At 38.0% G+C, this 17,428-nt stretch overlaps 1 protein-coding gene across 1 annotated transcript; it reads right to left on the minus strand.

Annotated features, from left to right (window-relative positions):
• Positions 1-15,585: 15,585 nt before the first annotated feature.
• On the minus strand, positions 15,586-16,293 carry LOC140147176 (uncharacterized). The gene has a single exon (XM_072168955.1). The coding sequence runs from the start codon at positions 16,291-16,293 to the stop codon at positions 15,586-15,588; it is 708 nt and encodes a 235-aa protein (XP_072025056.1).
• Positions 16,294-17,428: the final 1,135 nt, after the last annotated feature.

A 17,428-nucleotide genomic window follows, 5' to 3' on the forward strand; every position in this document is an offset into this window, starting at 1 on the left:
TTCAAAAATCTGACCAATACAAAGGTTTTGAATACAAATACCTCGAAAAATCCGTACGAATTGGCGTAAATCGACCAGGAGGTAGACACTTTTTTGGGAAGGTAAAATGAGGTTCGAGAACAATCAGCCCATGACATTTCCCTGTTTGAAGAGCTCTAATTTCTTTATTTTAACACGAAAATGATCACTCTCTCAAATTAGCATTCCAAACTAGTAAACTTGCATGTCACAAAAAAAGAAGGAAATCAAAGATTATTTAGATGAAAAATAAACGTGTGTTTTGAACTAAACAATTTCAGTAAAAAGTTGGGAAAAAAAGCATCATACTTAAACTTAATTTTGTATTTGTAATTTAAATAACACAATCGTAAAAATCACAAATATGAAAGATAAAACGGTTTTGTACACAAATGCCACGAAAATGTTGTACAAATTGACGTAAATCACCCGGGAGGTAGACAGTTATCGGCGAAGATGAAATGAGCTTTGAAAATATTCAGGTATTTTAAAACTTTTTGTTTACTTATTTATGCTGTGGCGAATTTAAACGCGTATCACACTGTACACCACTTGCATAGCGCGAGCGTCACGCAAAGTTAACCGCACGCCGGCGCGGTATTTGTGTTAGGGCGCGTACAACCCGAATGTTGATTGATAGGTGACGCAAAAAATACCACGAGAAAGGCCTGCAATTCGGTAAAATTCGCATTTTTCCATCATTTTTGAAGAACAATTTAGACACTTAATCTAAATAACACATACCTATAAATATACCAAACGAAGCGGAATTATGTGAACTACGTGAAAATGAAGTCAAACAAGTTCATGATTAGGTAAATCGGATGGGAGGTAGACGAATGTCGCCTAAGGTTTTCAATTTGGAAAAATTCAACAAAAAGTTAGTGTCATTTAAATGATCAAAACAACAAAAATAAAGCAAACTTGGTCTCGTTTTTTGTCACAGAATTAAATGTACATGCCTCCTTAGCAATTTGGAAGCAATTTTGAAATGTTTTCATAAAACAGATGACAGTATATACCTATCCTTTCAGGTCAGCCAGTGCTGAGCGTGTTTTTGTCTAAATTATTGTACACGGATTGCGAGCGAGAAACCATGAGATTCTTCGAGATCCTCATTTCACAACTAGCCGATTCAGCTCATTAGCGACCGTGCTCACGACTGACTGACTTCTTAGCAACGATTTTGACAAGGACGCAACCCGGACGCAAACAAGCAGACATGTTCGCGTCTACAGAACATGTTGCATTTGACGCGGGCGATAACGGCGCAGCAATCACGCAAACGATCGCATTTTTCGTTCCAGACATGAACGCTTATTTCTCCGCGTCCGACCACCCGACCAAAATCACCTTGGATACGTGGCTTCACCTACTGCCATGGTTAGGGATGGGCAGTTACAGGTCTAGGTGGTATGTCTATGATTGACGCAATCGCCCAGGATACGGCGCGTTATTATAACTCTCACGAAAAAAGGTCAAGCACCGCAAAAAGTTACCGAGGAAAATAGATTATTTCATCCATCATTTTGGGAGCTTGGGTACGAAAAAAACAAACCACACCTATACCAATTAGCACGGTGGGGCTCTGCCGACCACCACCATTATCATCCTCCAGGTCAGCTAAAGATAAAACTGCGGTTCGGGCCACAGAACTTCTCTTCGGATTGCCCAGATCTCCAACCAAAATGGGTTGTGCTCCAAGTTCAGGCATATCCCGCATTAGAAGGATCTCGGTAAAGCCTCCAGACGAAAAAGTAAAATTGAGGCTGCGTCTTAGAGGAGACCTGCCATCTATAAATGGGGACATGATCCAAAAAGCTTTGATTGAGGTAGTTGGTGGAATACCATCTAGAAGGTTAGAGGTCACTTCATCTGAGGAATCGACAGGGGTGTATTTTGCCACAATATATCCCGATGCAGGAGATGAGCCAGGACAAGTTCGCAGATACATGAGGAAAATTATAGGGCAAGCATCAGGGAAAGGGATTCTGATTGAAGATAAAGTTAAGATTATTGGCGCAAAGGAATACATGGAGATTGGAGATATGGAAGATTAGCTGACCTTATCTTTGATTACTTGGTATGTAGCTAGGCTCCTATTTTGGTGATGGATTTTTGTGTGTTTTTGTTTGTTTGTTTGTTGTTGGGGTTTTGTTTTTGTTTGTTTGTTTGTTTTTATCTACTCCGAAGATACCATTTACGGCGCAAATTGCAAATCACCCGTTGCGACATCCATCATCTTCTGTGAACACGCGCGAGCCCACTTACGACCTGCATCATTTACGATCTGCATCATTTTCTCGCAACGCGCTCACAAACGGCTATCTTCTGAAGATAGCATTGCGGGCCTGATAAAACAACAGAAAATATTTCACAAATTTAGAAAACGTCTGTTAGCAAAGTTTGTTTTGATGTTTTTTGTTTGTCTGTTTATTTGTTTGCTTGTTAGATTTCCGCTATCTACTCAAGATAGGCCTAGTATTTATTTGTAAAATACCAAAAAAATTGAGGCCTATCTACTGATGATAGCATTTTAAGCCTTATGAAATTGGTGGAAGCTCTATAGTCCGACGGTTCTTTATTCCGACGGTTCTTTAGTCCGAAGGTTCTTTAATCCGACGGTTCTTTATTACGAAGGTTCTTTATTCCGATGGTTCTTTATTTCGAAGGTTCTATAGTCCGAATTTTAAAAACGGTTCTTTAGTCCGAATATGAAAATAGGCGCTATAGTCCGAATTTTAAAAAGGGTTCTATAGTCCGAATATGGTACTTGGCTCTATAGTCCGAATTTAAAAAAAGGTTCTATAGTCCGAAATTGCAAAAGGGTTCTATAGTCCGAAACGGATACCGTGTTCTTTAGTCCGAATTGGTAAAGAGGTTCTATAGTCCGAATTTTATTTTCATCATTTGTTTCACTGTCAAATCATCATTCATTTGTTCATTCTTGATTTCGTTCGATATTTTTTTCATTAGCTCTTTCTTAAAATCCCTTTCTCATTTTTGTTTGTTCTATATTCTAATTTCTTTCGTTTTATCCTTATTACATTCTTTCTTTCTTCTCCTTGTTCTTTCTGTAATGTTCATTATTTTGTTTATTATCTTTGTATTCATTGTTCTTTCATTTGGACTTCCTTTTAGTCTTTATTCAGTTGTTTCATTGTTGTTTCATTTATTTTCTTTCATTGTGTCTTTCCTTCTTTTGTTCTATTTTTTGTGTGTATTTTTTGTACTTCTTCAGGTTTCTTTATATTTTCGTTCCATTCATTATTTTTCTTTTCGTTTCTGATGGTGTAAAAATATGTCAACAGTTTTGGAGCAAATATCGTATTTTTAGGATCTTTGTTTACAGTAAGTTGGGGGATATCAGGCGCGTACGCAGGATTTGTTTTCGATGAGGGGGTGCTAAAAGTAGCGTCATCCCGTTTACCATAAACTCTGCTATTATCTAGATAGAGGGTGCAGTAAATGTTAATGTTATAAAAGAAATTCGGACTATAGAGCCTTTTTACTGATTCGGACTAAAGAACACGGTATCCGTTTCGGACTATAGAACCCTTTTGCAATTTCGGACTATAGAACCCTTTTTAAAATTCGGACTATAGAGCCTATTTTCATATTCGGACTAAAGAACCGTTTTTAAAATTCGGATTAAAGAACCTCTTTTAATATTCGGATTAGAGAACCTTTTTTAAAATTCGAACTATAGAACCTTCGAAATAAAGAACCGTCGGAATAAAGAACCTCTTTTAAATTTTTTTCGGACTAGAGAACCTCTTTTAAAATTCGGACTAGGGAATGCTATATGAACACATGTTCGGGACTAGCGAACCTTCGGACTAAAGAACCTTCGGATTATAGGAGCGTCGGATTATAGAGCAGTCCCCATGAAATTAACGCCTATAGTCCCAAATTAAACCAAAACAAAGTGTCGCAACATTTGAAATGTTAATTTGATCTTCAGAAGATAGCACATGATTCTATAAAATATCGCTTTAAGGTTCATATCTTACTATAAATAGGGGAATGTTGTGACTATGCATGTAAGTGAAAAGGCTCCGTCAGTTTCAATCCAAATGTCGCCAAATTCATACGGGAGATCAAAGAATATATAAGAATATATGGGAATGTCCTGTTATTAATTTGGTTGAAAACGGTCAAGAATTGGCTGCAAAAACAGTGAAAATATATGTAAAAACGGGGTTTTTGTTATGAAAATCGGTTACCAGCCTACGCGTCACTGCAGCTGGCCGGCAGCGCGTCGGCGCCGCGTGCGTAATGCGCATTACGCAAATGCGCGCGTAAACGACGCAGAGCCACACGACTTGCGAGCCAGAGCCAGTGGACATTATACCGGGTGAACACGACGCCTCTCACGCTATGAGAGGACATAATAAATAAGGCAAAAGATGTGTGTTGTATAAACAACATGAAGCGGTACTATAAAGAAAAATTAAATTAAAATGAGGACAAAACGGTACGAGTAATTAGGCCAACGGGTTAAAGTAACTTAATGAAACGGGAACGAAACAAAGGAAATGTAAGAAAAAGAAGAAGCTAAAATAATGAGAACAGAAAGTAAAAAACATGGAAACGGGAAATCACAAGCAGCATATAAAAAAGATGCTAAAAGGGAAATATAAGAAAGAACAGATTTAGAAAATAATAGGAACGGGTTAAATAAATTTAGATAAATAAAATGTACCTTTTCAATGATTCTACCTGTTCAGAAATCCTGTTATAGTGAACGCCCCCATTTACTCATCTAGCGGGGACCCGCGCGAAGCGCGGGTATCCCGCTAGTATCACTAAATCCGACTGTGAAGCGGTTTCCGGTAAAAGTTTATCACGCCTATAGTCCCAAACTTTGCATAAAAATTCTAAAAAATCGGTACAATATTAACAATTTTAGTGTTGAAAATCGTGTTTTACTAGAACTTGTGAATGTGATCTCTACAAATTTGAAAAGAAAATGCGAAAATTTTAGTGATATTTACGATTATGTGCGCACGAACAAACGAGGTCAGAACGCGGTTAGCAGTCGGATGTAAACACGGGAAAATGTGGCCTTTTTATCAGTATAGCACTAATTTTCTCAAAAATTAGTCGGACCTAAAATCTGTAGTCATTTTCAGAAATGTTATGCAGAATTTTGTTCTAGTTAAGATGATGAAATATATATTTCAAAGTTGGACGTAACTCGACTTATGGCCAAAACGCGAGCCATGCATGTTTAGCACGTAAAGTCTCTGGAAAGCTATTTTGTGGTATCCTTTATCTCGTTCAGCAGACAAAAACGACAACCAACGGGCATTTAAATTTGAGCTATCTGCAGTTGATAGTAAAATCACACGAATCCGACAAACAACAAAATTACATAAAACAGATAGAGAAATGTAAAAGCTTTATTTCAAAATTTGTTTCAGCGTCATACGGTATTCGGTTCTTGAGATATTTCAATTTTAATATTAGGCCTACCCATGTAAATCAATGCAGGAGCTCTATAGACACCGGCACCAGAATCGAGCAAATTACGGCATGTCTCGGCCACATTTTCTTTTAGTATAAAAATCGGCACTAGGCCGAATGCAAAGCTATGAAGAAATGTTAAAATGACGAAGCTGACCAAAATTGCTATATTTAGAAGATAGGAAGCAAAAAAAATAAAAATAATAATAATAATTTATTTAAAAAAAAAAAAAAAAAAACATTGCCTAGCACGCGTTGTAGATGATGATTCAGTACGGCGCGAAACGGCAAAACTACATTGAACGGGGTTGCGCGCTCAGAGAAAAATCGTCATTAGGCCACACAATTCTAATGCCGACTGCAGAGCTATAAAGAAATGTAAAATGACGAAGCTGACCAAAATTTAAAACGGCACTTATAAAGCAGAGATTATCATCTGCCTGTTTCTCTATTTTTCCCTCTTTTTCCCTCTTTTTTAATTTTTTTTTTTTTAAATAGAGAGCATATAGGCCGAATGCCAATTTGTTAATTCGGGCAGAGTAACCGTGCGCGTGTTAGGATTTTTTTCGTTATATCTACTGAAGATAGCATTTAGAATCTCATCCCGATTCATTGCATCTTTCTACTCTAGAAGTAATATTTTACATTATTTTCTCTAAATTTTTACTTCATCATGTAGCGGCGAGTGTTTTCTTTCTAATACATCAGTCTCTATCAGAAAGTTTAAAGCGATATTACAGACTCATCACTTTCCGCATCTGCCTGTTTCTCTATTTTTACCTCTCCACCACCCCCATTTTTTTTTTTTAAATAGCGCGGCATATAGGCCGAATGCCGATTTTGTTTTATTCGCGCAGAGTAACCTTGCGCGTTTTAGGATTTTTTTTCGCTATATCTACTGAAGATAGGCCTAGCATTTAGAATCTCATATAGTCCCAAATTAACGCCAATAGTCCCAAATTAAACCAAAACAAAATGTCGCAACATTTGACATTTTAATTTGATTCTCAGTAGGCCTCATTTTCTCGCAACGTGCTCGCAAACGGCTATCTTCTGAAAATAGCATTGCGGGCATAATAAAACAACAGAAAATATTTCACAAATTTAGAAAACGTCTGTTAGCAAAGTTTGTTTTGATGTTTTTTGTTTGTCTGTTTATTTGTTTGCTTGTTAGATTTCCGCTATCTACTCAAGATAGTATTTATTTGTAAAATACAAAGAAATTGAGAAAGGTTGAATATATTTTGTTAGGCCTAGCCTAGCCTATCTTTGCATTTTTAAACCTTATGAAATAATACAAAAAAGAAGGAAATCATAAGACTTAGCATGCATGACACGAGTCAGAAAGATCATTTGGCATATTTTTTTATATTTCATGTTTGTTTGTTTGTCTGTTTGTTTGTTTGTTTTTATCTACTCAAGATACCATTTACGGCGCAAATTGCAAATCACCCGTTGCGACATCCATCATCTTCTGTGAACACGCGCGAGCCCACTTACGACCTGCATCATTTACGATCTGCATCATTTTCTCGCAACGCGCTTTCACAAACGGCTATCTTCTGAAGATAGCATTGCGGGCCTGATAAAACAACAGAAAATATTTCACAAATTTAGAAAACGTCTGTTAGCAAAGTTTGTTTTGATGTTTTTGTTTGTCTGTTTATTTGTTTCCTTGTTAGATTTCCGCTATCTACTCAAGATAGTATTTATTTGTAAAATACAAAAAAATTGAGAAAGGTTGAATATATTTTGTTAGGCCTATCTACTGATGATAGCATTTTTAAGCCTTATGAAATTAACGCCTATAGTCCCAAATTAAACCAAAACAAAGTGTCGCAACATTTGAAATGTTAATTTGATCTTCAGAAGATAGCACATGATTCTATAAAATATCGCTTTAGGGTTCATATATCACTAAATCCGACTGTGAAGCGGTTTCCGGTAAAAGTTTATCACACCTATAGTCCCAAACTATTGAAACGGAGAGCCAAAATGCGATTTCAGATTTTTGGCCTGTTTTTAAGCTTACCTCCCGTGTGTTTGTCTATTGCAGAAATATACGAAAATTTAGCTCTTGTCAAATTCATATTTAGAGAAAAGTCACGATGCTCACGTGTTCGTGGTAGTTTTTGATTGTTATTATGAATATAAAAATGATTGCATGGCTCTGCACAAGGTATATTTTTGTAAATATTTGGATTTGTTTACCTGCCGATCGTCTGTTGTCGCCGTGGGTTGAAAATACGGCAGAGAACATTTGTCATGTCGTACGTGCGAATTTGGCTTCAAAATTTCACTATTCTGCTAGAAGTTGTACAGAGATCTTATAATATTGTGTAAATAATTTTGTCAGGAACAAAATAAGGTATTACATACCGTCTACGAGTAAATATTGAGGACAAAATTCAGGTTTTTCATGTGTTGTTTCAAAGAATTTTAGATTTTGTCATTTTGAAACTTCCCGGCCATCAATCGTCTGAACGTAAACAAGTTTTTCCTAAAAATTGTAAATTTCCTTAAAAACGACTTTTGTTGATCAAACTTTGGATTATTTAAGATGTAATTGTTTAAGGATGTAGAATTTTAAGATATTTTTGAGTATTTTTATGTTTTACATGGTCAAAAAAAAGGGGTCATCAGTTTGATTCCTGATTTAAAAACACTAGCAGTTCTAGTTATTAAATTTCGTCATGTTCAAAATCTGTTGTTTACCCAGGTTGGTCCGTGAGGAACACATGCTAATCCATGGAAAACCATGGACCGTTCCAAGCTCATACAAATGCACAAGCCTGGATAGCCAGTGTAGGCTAATATATGCATGCTGGCCTAGATAGCTTTGATAAACAAAGCAAGAAATGGAAGAAAACAGCTAGGAAAAAGAGAAAAGAGAGAAGGCCACTCCCAAACACAATTGTACAATTTTACTCTTAGCCTTTACTTCGTGAGAAAGGAAACTGGAATTCCAATCTCAGGCCCCGATGCAAAGGCTGATCGAAATTGAGCGCCTGACGCGGAGTGACTGCGCGATATCCATAGTAACGGAGCTTACGCTTTGAACGCAGCCGCCAAAAGGTTCCTTGAACGCGTTCAGGAGAGTATATAAAGGCCGTGCACGACGCAAATTAATCAGATTGCTTGGTGGACAATAGCAGGCTAGCGACACTCCGGCACTTGTTGGAAGACATGAAGTACAGCAGACAGTTACATGTACAATGTGATTTTCTCATTTATAATTAGGATTACGTCATTGCCAGAATGCCAGAGCTTGTTTCATTTGTTCATTAGAATGATTGACAGCGGTGGGCGGAGCAAATACTCTAAAAATGTGATTCTCTAATAAATTATAGGTCACTAGGTCAATTCGGACCGTCTCTTCCTCAGATCTCTATGTAGGACTCTATGGTATCTTCTCATTACACGTTCGTAGTAAGACTTGGCCGGCGATGACGCCTGTCTTCAACCGCTGTATAGCACGGTATAGGCAGTTTGCAGAGAGTGTCGCTTCTCTACCTTTATTTTCTCTGACAATAGTCCACCCAAACCTGCCCAAACCTTCACTCAGTTTGAAGGTAAGCACTGCCAACCAAAGCAAATACGCCCTACTCTGGAGCTCAGATTGAGCTAGGGGCAGCTTGGCTACCACAATAGTGGCACTGGCAACACCAGGGTGGTTATGCACTCCGGTGATTTGGCCTAGCGCCTGTGCCTAATTTGGGGCAAGTGACTTGCCACACACATGCACAAGTCCAATGGAAATTATGCACTGTATTTTGTGTGCATTCATTGTTGCATAGCAAGTTCGTATTTGGTGTACAGGCATGGATACTCTGCAGTATAGGCCTACTAGGCCTTGGCCTAGCCTACGACTATGTCATGTGATGAGAGATTCTGTTGATTAAATTGTATTTTTATGCTTCTCGATTATTCAAGCAGATAGTATATACTTTTCGGCAGCATTTATTGGTAATTTATTTGGATTTAAAAGAGATAAATAAGGAAATATCGTCATGATCAACAACAGAGATTGTGTATTTACCAGTGTTTACTTGTATTTATGAATTGTGATGTGATAAGACAAATATAAAAGCAAAATAACAATACAAGATATAACAAAAGAAGCAAATATAAAACAGAATTGTCAAGTCTCATTTTTACCTGTTACTTCTCATTTCATGCATCACTGATTCAACATATCCTGGGAGAATTCTAGTCTTTGATACTACGCTACCACTTGTATGTTTAGAAGGCTAGTCTTCTCCATCAGTCGTTTACAAAAGTATTAGGGGCAAGCTCGGTCCCGTTACAACTGGTGTCTGGCGGTAGGATAATTCAAAATTTTAATAAATTTTGGCTCACGATTTATTATGGCAGCGACTGAAGATAGTGTTGATACTTCTCCAACCGATAGGGTAAATTGGGGTAAATGGAACGCTTAAGCAATAAATCACTTTCTGTGGTCAGGAGGGTATCCATATATGATTTTTGTTTATTTCAATAAGTAGATAATATGTTTTTACAGCTTGTTTTAACAGATAAACTCCCATTTTATGGCTTTGTTTCTTGTATCGGTCCAAATACATGCATGGTCATGGTGTTCCAGTTACCCCAACAAATTGGGGTAAATGGAACAGTGGGTTGGGTAATTGGAACAAGGGGGATTCCTTGCAAGGAGCCTACATTCATAGCTATATTTACATTGAAAAGACATCAGAATATTTTATTTAACATATATTTTGTGACTAAACAAAAAATTAACAAAAATAATTTTGTTTTCATGTTTTTTTTATAAACATGGTAAAATACCACGTAAAAAAACACTTTCTCTCGGACATAAACAGAAAAAAATGGTTTTCAGATTTTTAAAAAATCAATAGGAGGCCTAATCTACCATGAATTAGTTATTTGTAGTATATAATTTCATAATAATTAAACCAATTAGTAAAAAAAATATTAACATGTTATATATATTTGAAGTCGGTCAACCGTGTTCCATTTACCCCAAGTGGATCTGTTGTGGGGTAAATGGAACACCAAACTAATTAATTGGCTAATTAGCATATTAATTTGCATAATTTCATCATTAAAATCTGCTATTTTATTGTTTAAAACATTTATGTTATTGTAGAAAACAAACATATTGCCAATATTGTAAGATAACTCTCAGCACAACATTCAAATATTTAGGAATCAATACCCTTAAATTAGTAATGTTCACTGAACCGTAGCACCACTTCAAGGTCAGTGACAACATTTGAGATTTTCTGCCACTCAAATACCGAGTAAACCCACGCTTGGGGTATGAAACGAAAGCAGAACGTATGGCGTTGGGGTAAATGGAACAGTCGGTATGATGTTGCCCAATTTTTTTCTTGATTGAGGGAATTGTATTCTCAGCGTTCCATTTACCCCACCGTTCCATTTACCCCAATTTACCCTACCAGCTCAGAAATATTTGCTGGTGATGAATTTAATGTTCATGAAAGTGGTGAGTCAGTGAGAAGTAGGCCTAAACATGCTAGCAATGACACTCAGTCTGGAGTGAAAATAAAGCCTCAAACTTACGATGGGACCACTTCCTGGTCAGACTATTTGATACAATTCGAACTTGTTGCTGAATGGAATAAATGGAATGAGTATACCAAAGCCATTTGTTTAGCAACTAGTCTGAGAGGTGTTGCTCAGAGTGTACTGGGATATTTGGATTTGACTGAACGGCATGATTACCACTCACTTGTGGCCTGTTTGAACCTGAGGTTTGGAACCGAAAATCAGGAAGAGCTATTCTGGGTGAAACTTAATAATAGAGTAAGGCACCCAAACGAGTCATTGCCAGACCTAGCTCACAACATCAGGAAGTTAGTCAAGCTAGCGTTACCAACAATACCAAGTCCTTTCTCACAGGAAATAGCAAAGAGATACTTCATTAGTGCTATCAGAGAAAGCGAGTTGCGGTTAAACATCCTGCGTGCAAAACCTGTTACTTTTGAGGATGCAATTAAGTTTGCAGTGGAAACTGAAGCATTTTACAAAGCTGAAAAGTACAGGAAGCATCAAAATGATGCTTTTGCAGATGGAATTGCTAAAGGGCAATTTGAAGATGAGAAGGATGATGAACTTACGAGAGTCAATTCACAGAAGACTGGATCATCGAGAAACAACCGGAAGTCTCCCTCATCACAAATGCGAGCCAGGAGAAGGTTAGCTTTCTTAAAGATCCAGAAAAAGTTAACCAGGCCGCATGCTCCCTTAATTGGGAAAGACTGTGATGATACATCCTGCCAGATGGCATGCTCAAGCAGTTCAAAGAAGAAAGGGAGGAAGACACGAAAGTCTCCATCATCTAGAAGAAGAGCCAGGAGACGATTAGCTGTAAGGAGACAGTTAACTGGTGGTCAGGACACTCCCTTGATAAATGGGGAAGACTGCCAACTAACAGGTACCCCGAGTGATAATCAGACGGTATTAGTTGACCGTATAGGCGTAGGTGAATGGAATTCATCTGGTCAATACGCCGACACTCTGAGAAAGTTGTCATCTCAGATGAGTCTTTGGAAGAGGTCAGCTATGTTACTTGATGACGGTCATGATGGTATAGGCACACAATCAGGCCTATGCACCAACTCATTGGCACCAGGAGACTTGCCATCATCAGAATGATTCTGGTAGAGTGACCAGTTATCATGATCATGCAGACATACAATGATGTCTGATGGTATATAATTTGTAAATAGCTTTACGAGGAAGATTCAAGGAGACGAAAGCTATCGTGTTTATGGGATAATGATATGCGGAAAAGCCCTTGCCGTATAGTCACTGATCCTTGTGGTGTATGAAGTCCGGAAAAGGGCTCACCGACGTCTTGCACTGCATACTGATAACTCCTTGCCGCTAAAATATGAAATTAGGCCTACTGTTTTAGGAAGATGAAGTCCGGTATAGGCCTTGCCGACATCATCATCATATAAACGTGTTTCATAGCGGATTGTCTACTCTGCATGCGCATGTAGACCCTGTATATAAAATTGTTTTCATTTGAAATTGTTATTATGTAATCATAATAACTCGACTCTGAGAGGAGCAGCCTCCAATAAAAAGAACTTCATGAATGAAATTTTATTTCAGCCAAAACGTGATTAGAAGTTTGATATGGTTTTACTGACTGCAGCGGTATTGACATGACAATCTTTTGATCCAGTTTTGTCTCTGTGAAATTCTTGTTCTTTTAAAAAGAGCAATAATCTGGATTTCTTAATTTAGATAAGTGAAAGACACCTCACTTTATTTCGACACAACTATTCTTACAATCATTTGGAATGATGGATATGCATGGATACATCACCATGAAAAAAATGGACAGTGTTGACTGTCGGGCATTCATGCTGTTTGCTGTTTTACATGAGATTTCATGCCTTAATTCTGAAATTAATGTCAGATATTGCACTAGATTGCGAAGAAAGATGAAGAAAAACAAAATGGAGACGGAGATAGCTACAGTTAAATAACAGACATCGACTTTAAGCCTACAACAATGGTTGCTTCATTGAATAGCCATTAGATCTGTACGTGCTATCTACTGAAGATAGCTAAGTTTCATCGTATACGGCATGTGCTCTTAAGAAGATTAACAAATGAAAATCAACTAGATCTCATCATCTGTTTTCTTACTGATACTGTTCAGGCATCACCACGGGCTGGTTATGCAGATCTTATGATTTTGGAACTCTGGTTGGTGCGACGGTGACTCACTGATTGCAGTCATGATGTTTTCAGAGCAATGTCAGGCTATGTAGGCGCATTGGTAACAGAAAATCAAGTTTCGCTCTTGGGTGGATTGCCAACTGAGAAAGTCTACAAGGACTTAATAGAACTCAGGTGCAAGAATGAATGGTAAAAGAGATATTTGACTAGTCAATGGTTATTCTTTACCAGGTCAAATGTTTTATTCGATGATGTATGGTTTCTTTACACCTTGCATAATTGATGTAAGGGCGGCGCAGTCAACATTTCCTCTCATGATCGACGGTGAACCAATCTGGCAGTTTCTCATGAGAGTTGCGAAAGAGGTATGATAATGTAGATTCTCAGATGTTGAAGATATCGAACTGAAGACAAGGTCCATCAGAATAAAGGATGCTGAGGAATAGAACTTTTAAAATATCTGAACTTAAATATTGATCATTAATTGATGGCAAAAATGTAAAATGTTAAACTGATGTTTTGTGTAACTTGATGCAGAGACAGACTTCTGTTCATTAGCTCGAAAGTCAAGATTAAAACTGGTATTGTTCATTTGAAAATGAAATTGATGGAAATGTGCACCAAGGTGAATTAAATGGTTCTTGTAAATTAATATTTTATTGGTGAAGAAGAGTATGCATAAAAACCAGATGCTTAAATGATTAATATGCTAGAGATACTGTGAAAGATTTGTATAAAACTTTTAAACATAATACTATAATTTGCACATGAAATAGAGTTGTATATAAAATCAAATTGCTTTTTATAATGTATGTATAGTCGTAAATCGGCAAAATAGCCAATCAAATTTTGGAAAACTTTTTGGAGGTCACAAGGTCACGACAATGTTATTGTCAGCCTGTCACCAAACAATGGTTGAGTGAATTTACTTGTTACCGGTAGGCCTACTGTTAAAGTTTTGTGAAGGAAATGCTCTAATTTTTTTTTTAATTGTAAGGGACCGATCGTTATTTACGGCAGGGGGGAATGGGTGTTTTGGCAAAAATATCGACAAAAATTTCGCGTTCCCCCCCTCGCGTCCGCTCAAAAATTTCGCGTTCCCCCTTGTTTTCCCAATTTTCTCCATTTAAAATTTAACAAACCCCCCTCCTGTTTCAACTAAAAATTTCATGTTCCCCCCACAAGACCACAAAAAAATTTCGCATTCCCCCCTAAATTTACCCATTCCCCCCCTGCCATAAATAACGATCGCTCCCTAATTAAGTTAAATAATTTATACATGTTACATTTCGGGACGAAATAGTCTCGAAGAGGGGGTAGTGAAACGGAGAGCCAAAATGCGATTTCAGATTTTTGGCCTGTTTTTAAGCTTACCTCCCGTGTGTTTGTCTATTGCAGAAATATACGAAAATTTAGCTCTTGTCAAATTCATATTTAGAGAAAAGTCACGATGCTCACGTGTTCGTGGTAGTTTTTGATTGTTATTATGAATATAAAAATGATTGCATGGCTCTGCACAAGGTATATTTTTGTAAATATTTGGATTTGTTTACCTGTTGTCGCCGTGGGTTGAAAATACGGCAGAGAACATTTGTCATGTCGTACGTGCGAATTTGGCTTCAAAATTTCACTATTCTGCTAGAAGTTGTACAGAGATCTTATAATATTGTGTAAATAATTTTGTCAGGAACAAAATAAGGTATTACATACCGTCTACGAGTAAATATTGAGGACAAAATTCAGGTTTTTCATGTGTTGTTTCAAAGAATTTTAGATTTTGTCATTTTGAAACTTCCCGGCCATCAATCGTCTGAACGTAAACAAGTTTTTCCTAAAAATTGTAAATTACATTAAAACGACTTTTGTTGATCAAACTTTGGATTATTTAAGATGTAATTGTTTAAGGATGTAGAATTTTAAGATATTTTTGAGTATTTTTATGTTTTACATGGTCAAAAAAAGGGGTCATCAGTTTGATTCCTGATTTAAAAACACTAGCAGTTCTAGTTATTAAATTTCGTCATGTTCAAAATCTGTTCGAAATTGAGCGCCTGACGCGGAGTGACTGCGCGATATCCATAGTAACGGAGCTTACGCTTTGAACGCAGCCGCCAAAAGGTTCCTTGAACGCGTTCAGGAGAGTATATAAAGGCCGTGCACGACGCAAATTACTCAGATTGCTTGGTGGACAATAGTCCACCCAAACCTTCACTCAGTTTGAAGGTAAGCACTGCCAACCAAAGCAAATACGCCCTACTCTGGAGCTCAGATTGAGCTAGGGGCAGCTTAGCTACCACAATAGTGGCACTGGCAACACCAGGGTGGTTATGCACTCCGGTGATTTGGCCTAGCGCCTGTGCCTAATTTGGGGCAAGTGACTTGCCACTTACTTACTGCTTACTGCTCCCTTAACCGGCTTGGTCGTCGGGGCACCACTGATGACATCTTAACAATCTCTCTCCATCTGGTCCTGTCTTCCACTGCCCTCTGTGAGGTGGCAAAGTTCAGGCCAGTCCATTCTTTTATGTTGTCTTCCCATCTCTTTTGCTGTCTTCCTCTCTTTCTTGAACCATTCACTGTACCCTGCAGGATTGTCTTTGCTAACCCGGAGGAGCGGGAGGTGTGGCCGTACCAACGTAGTTTACGTTGCCTGACTGTTGATAGTAGGTCGTCATAGGGACCGATAGCTTGTTTTACCCTGGTCCGTACCTCCTCGTTGGTCACATGGTCTTTATACGAGATATTTAGTATCTTACGGAAACACCGCAACTCCAGAGCTTGTACCCTCCTTTCCAGGTCAGCAGTCAGTGTCCACGATTCGCAAGCATACAGGAAGATGGATATGGCGAGGGTGCGCATTAACTTGATTTTTGATCCCAAAGATATGTTCTTGTCATTCCACAATGGCTTTAATTTCGCCATGGCACCGGTTGTTTGTGCGATCCTGGAGAGCACTTCAGGTTTGGAGCCTTCGTCTGATATCATCGCACCAAGATATTTGAAACTGGTTACTGTGCCTAACCTTTGCTTGCTTATTTCCACAGCTCCACTGATACCGGAATGATTGTTGGTCATCAGCTTGGTCTTTTCTGCGCTTATTTCCATTCCATACCTCTGTGATGTTTGATGGAGATTGTTAATCAGGGACTTCAGTTCTTGCTCACTACCAGCTAAGCCATCTATGTCATCAGCGAAGCGAAGATTGATATTGCTCTGCCTCCAATGCTGACCGTTCCCTCATGGTTCTCAAGCGCATCAGCCATGATTCTTTCAAGGAATAGGTTGAAAAGCGTTGGTGATAGCAGGCATCCTTGTCTAACCCCCACTGTTGTTCGAAACCAGTCGCCTATGCTTCCATTAGCCAACACTGAACAAGTCAGCAGGCTCACAACCCCCACCAGTCTTGAAGGTAGACCAGGGCGCCTTACCCGTTATCTCACAAGTCGGTCGTCCCCTCACACTACATGCTACACTAGTGCTACAACTATGTTATTATCTACACTACATGCTACATGCAAGATGCTACCAGGGACGGTCTCCTCCTTGTATGGTCCATCATAACAAGTATGATAAGAGACTACAGATCGTTAGCTACAGTGCCGGAACACTGTAGCACAAGTCCAATGGAAATTATGCACTGTATTTTGTGTGCATTCATTGTTGCATAGCAAGTTCGTATTTGGTGTACAGGCATGGATACTCTGCAGTATAGGCCTACTAGGCCTTGGCCTAGCTTACGACTATGTCATGTGATGAGAGATTCTGTTGATTAAATTGTATTTTTATGCTTCTCGATTATTCAAGCAGATAGTATATACTTTTCGGCAGCATTTATTGGTAATTTATTTGGATTTAAAAGAGATAAATAAGGAAATATCGTCATGATCAACAACAGAGATTGTGTATTTACCAGTGTTTACTTGTATTTATGAATTGTGATGTGATAAGACAAATATAAAAGCAAAATAACAATACAAGATATAACAAAAGAAGCAAATATAAAACAGAATTGTCAAGTCTCATTTTTACCTGTTACTTCTCATTTCATGCATCACTGATTCAACATATCCTGGGAGAATTCTAGTCTTTGATACTACGCTACCACTTGTATGTTTAGAAGGCTAGTCTTCTCCATCAGTCGTTTACAAAAGTATTAGGGGCAAGCTCGGTCCCGTTACACTATGTTAAAATTCGGTACAATATTAACAATTTTAGTGTTGAAAATCGTGTTTTACTAGAA

The sequence above is a fragment of the Amphiura filiformis genome, chromosome 3, assembly GCF_039555335.1.
Source record: "Amphiura filiformis chromosome 3, Afil_fr2py, whole genome shotgun sequence".
Taxonomy (NCBI): domain Eukaryota; kingdom Metazoa; phylum Echinodermata; class Ophiuroidea; order Amphilepidida; family Amphiuridae; genus Amphiura; species Amphiura filiformis.

Coding starts and splice junctions, on each gene's coding strand:
- LOC140147176 (XM_072168955.1), bottom strand. CDS start 16,293: ATGGAAATAAGCGCAGAAAAGACCAAGCTGATGACCAACAATCATTCC.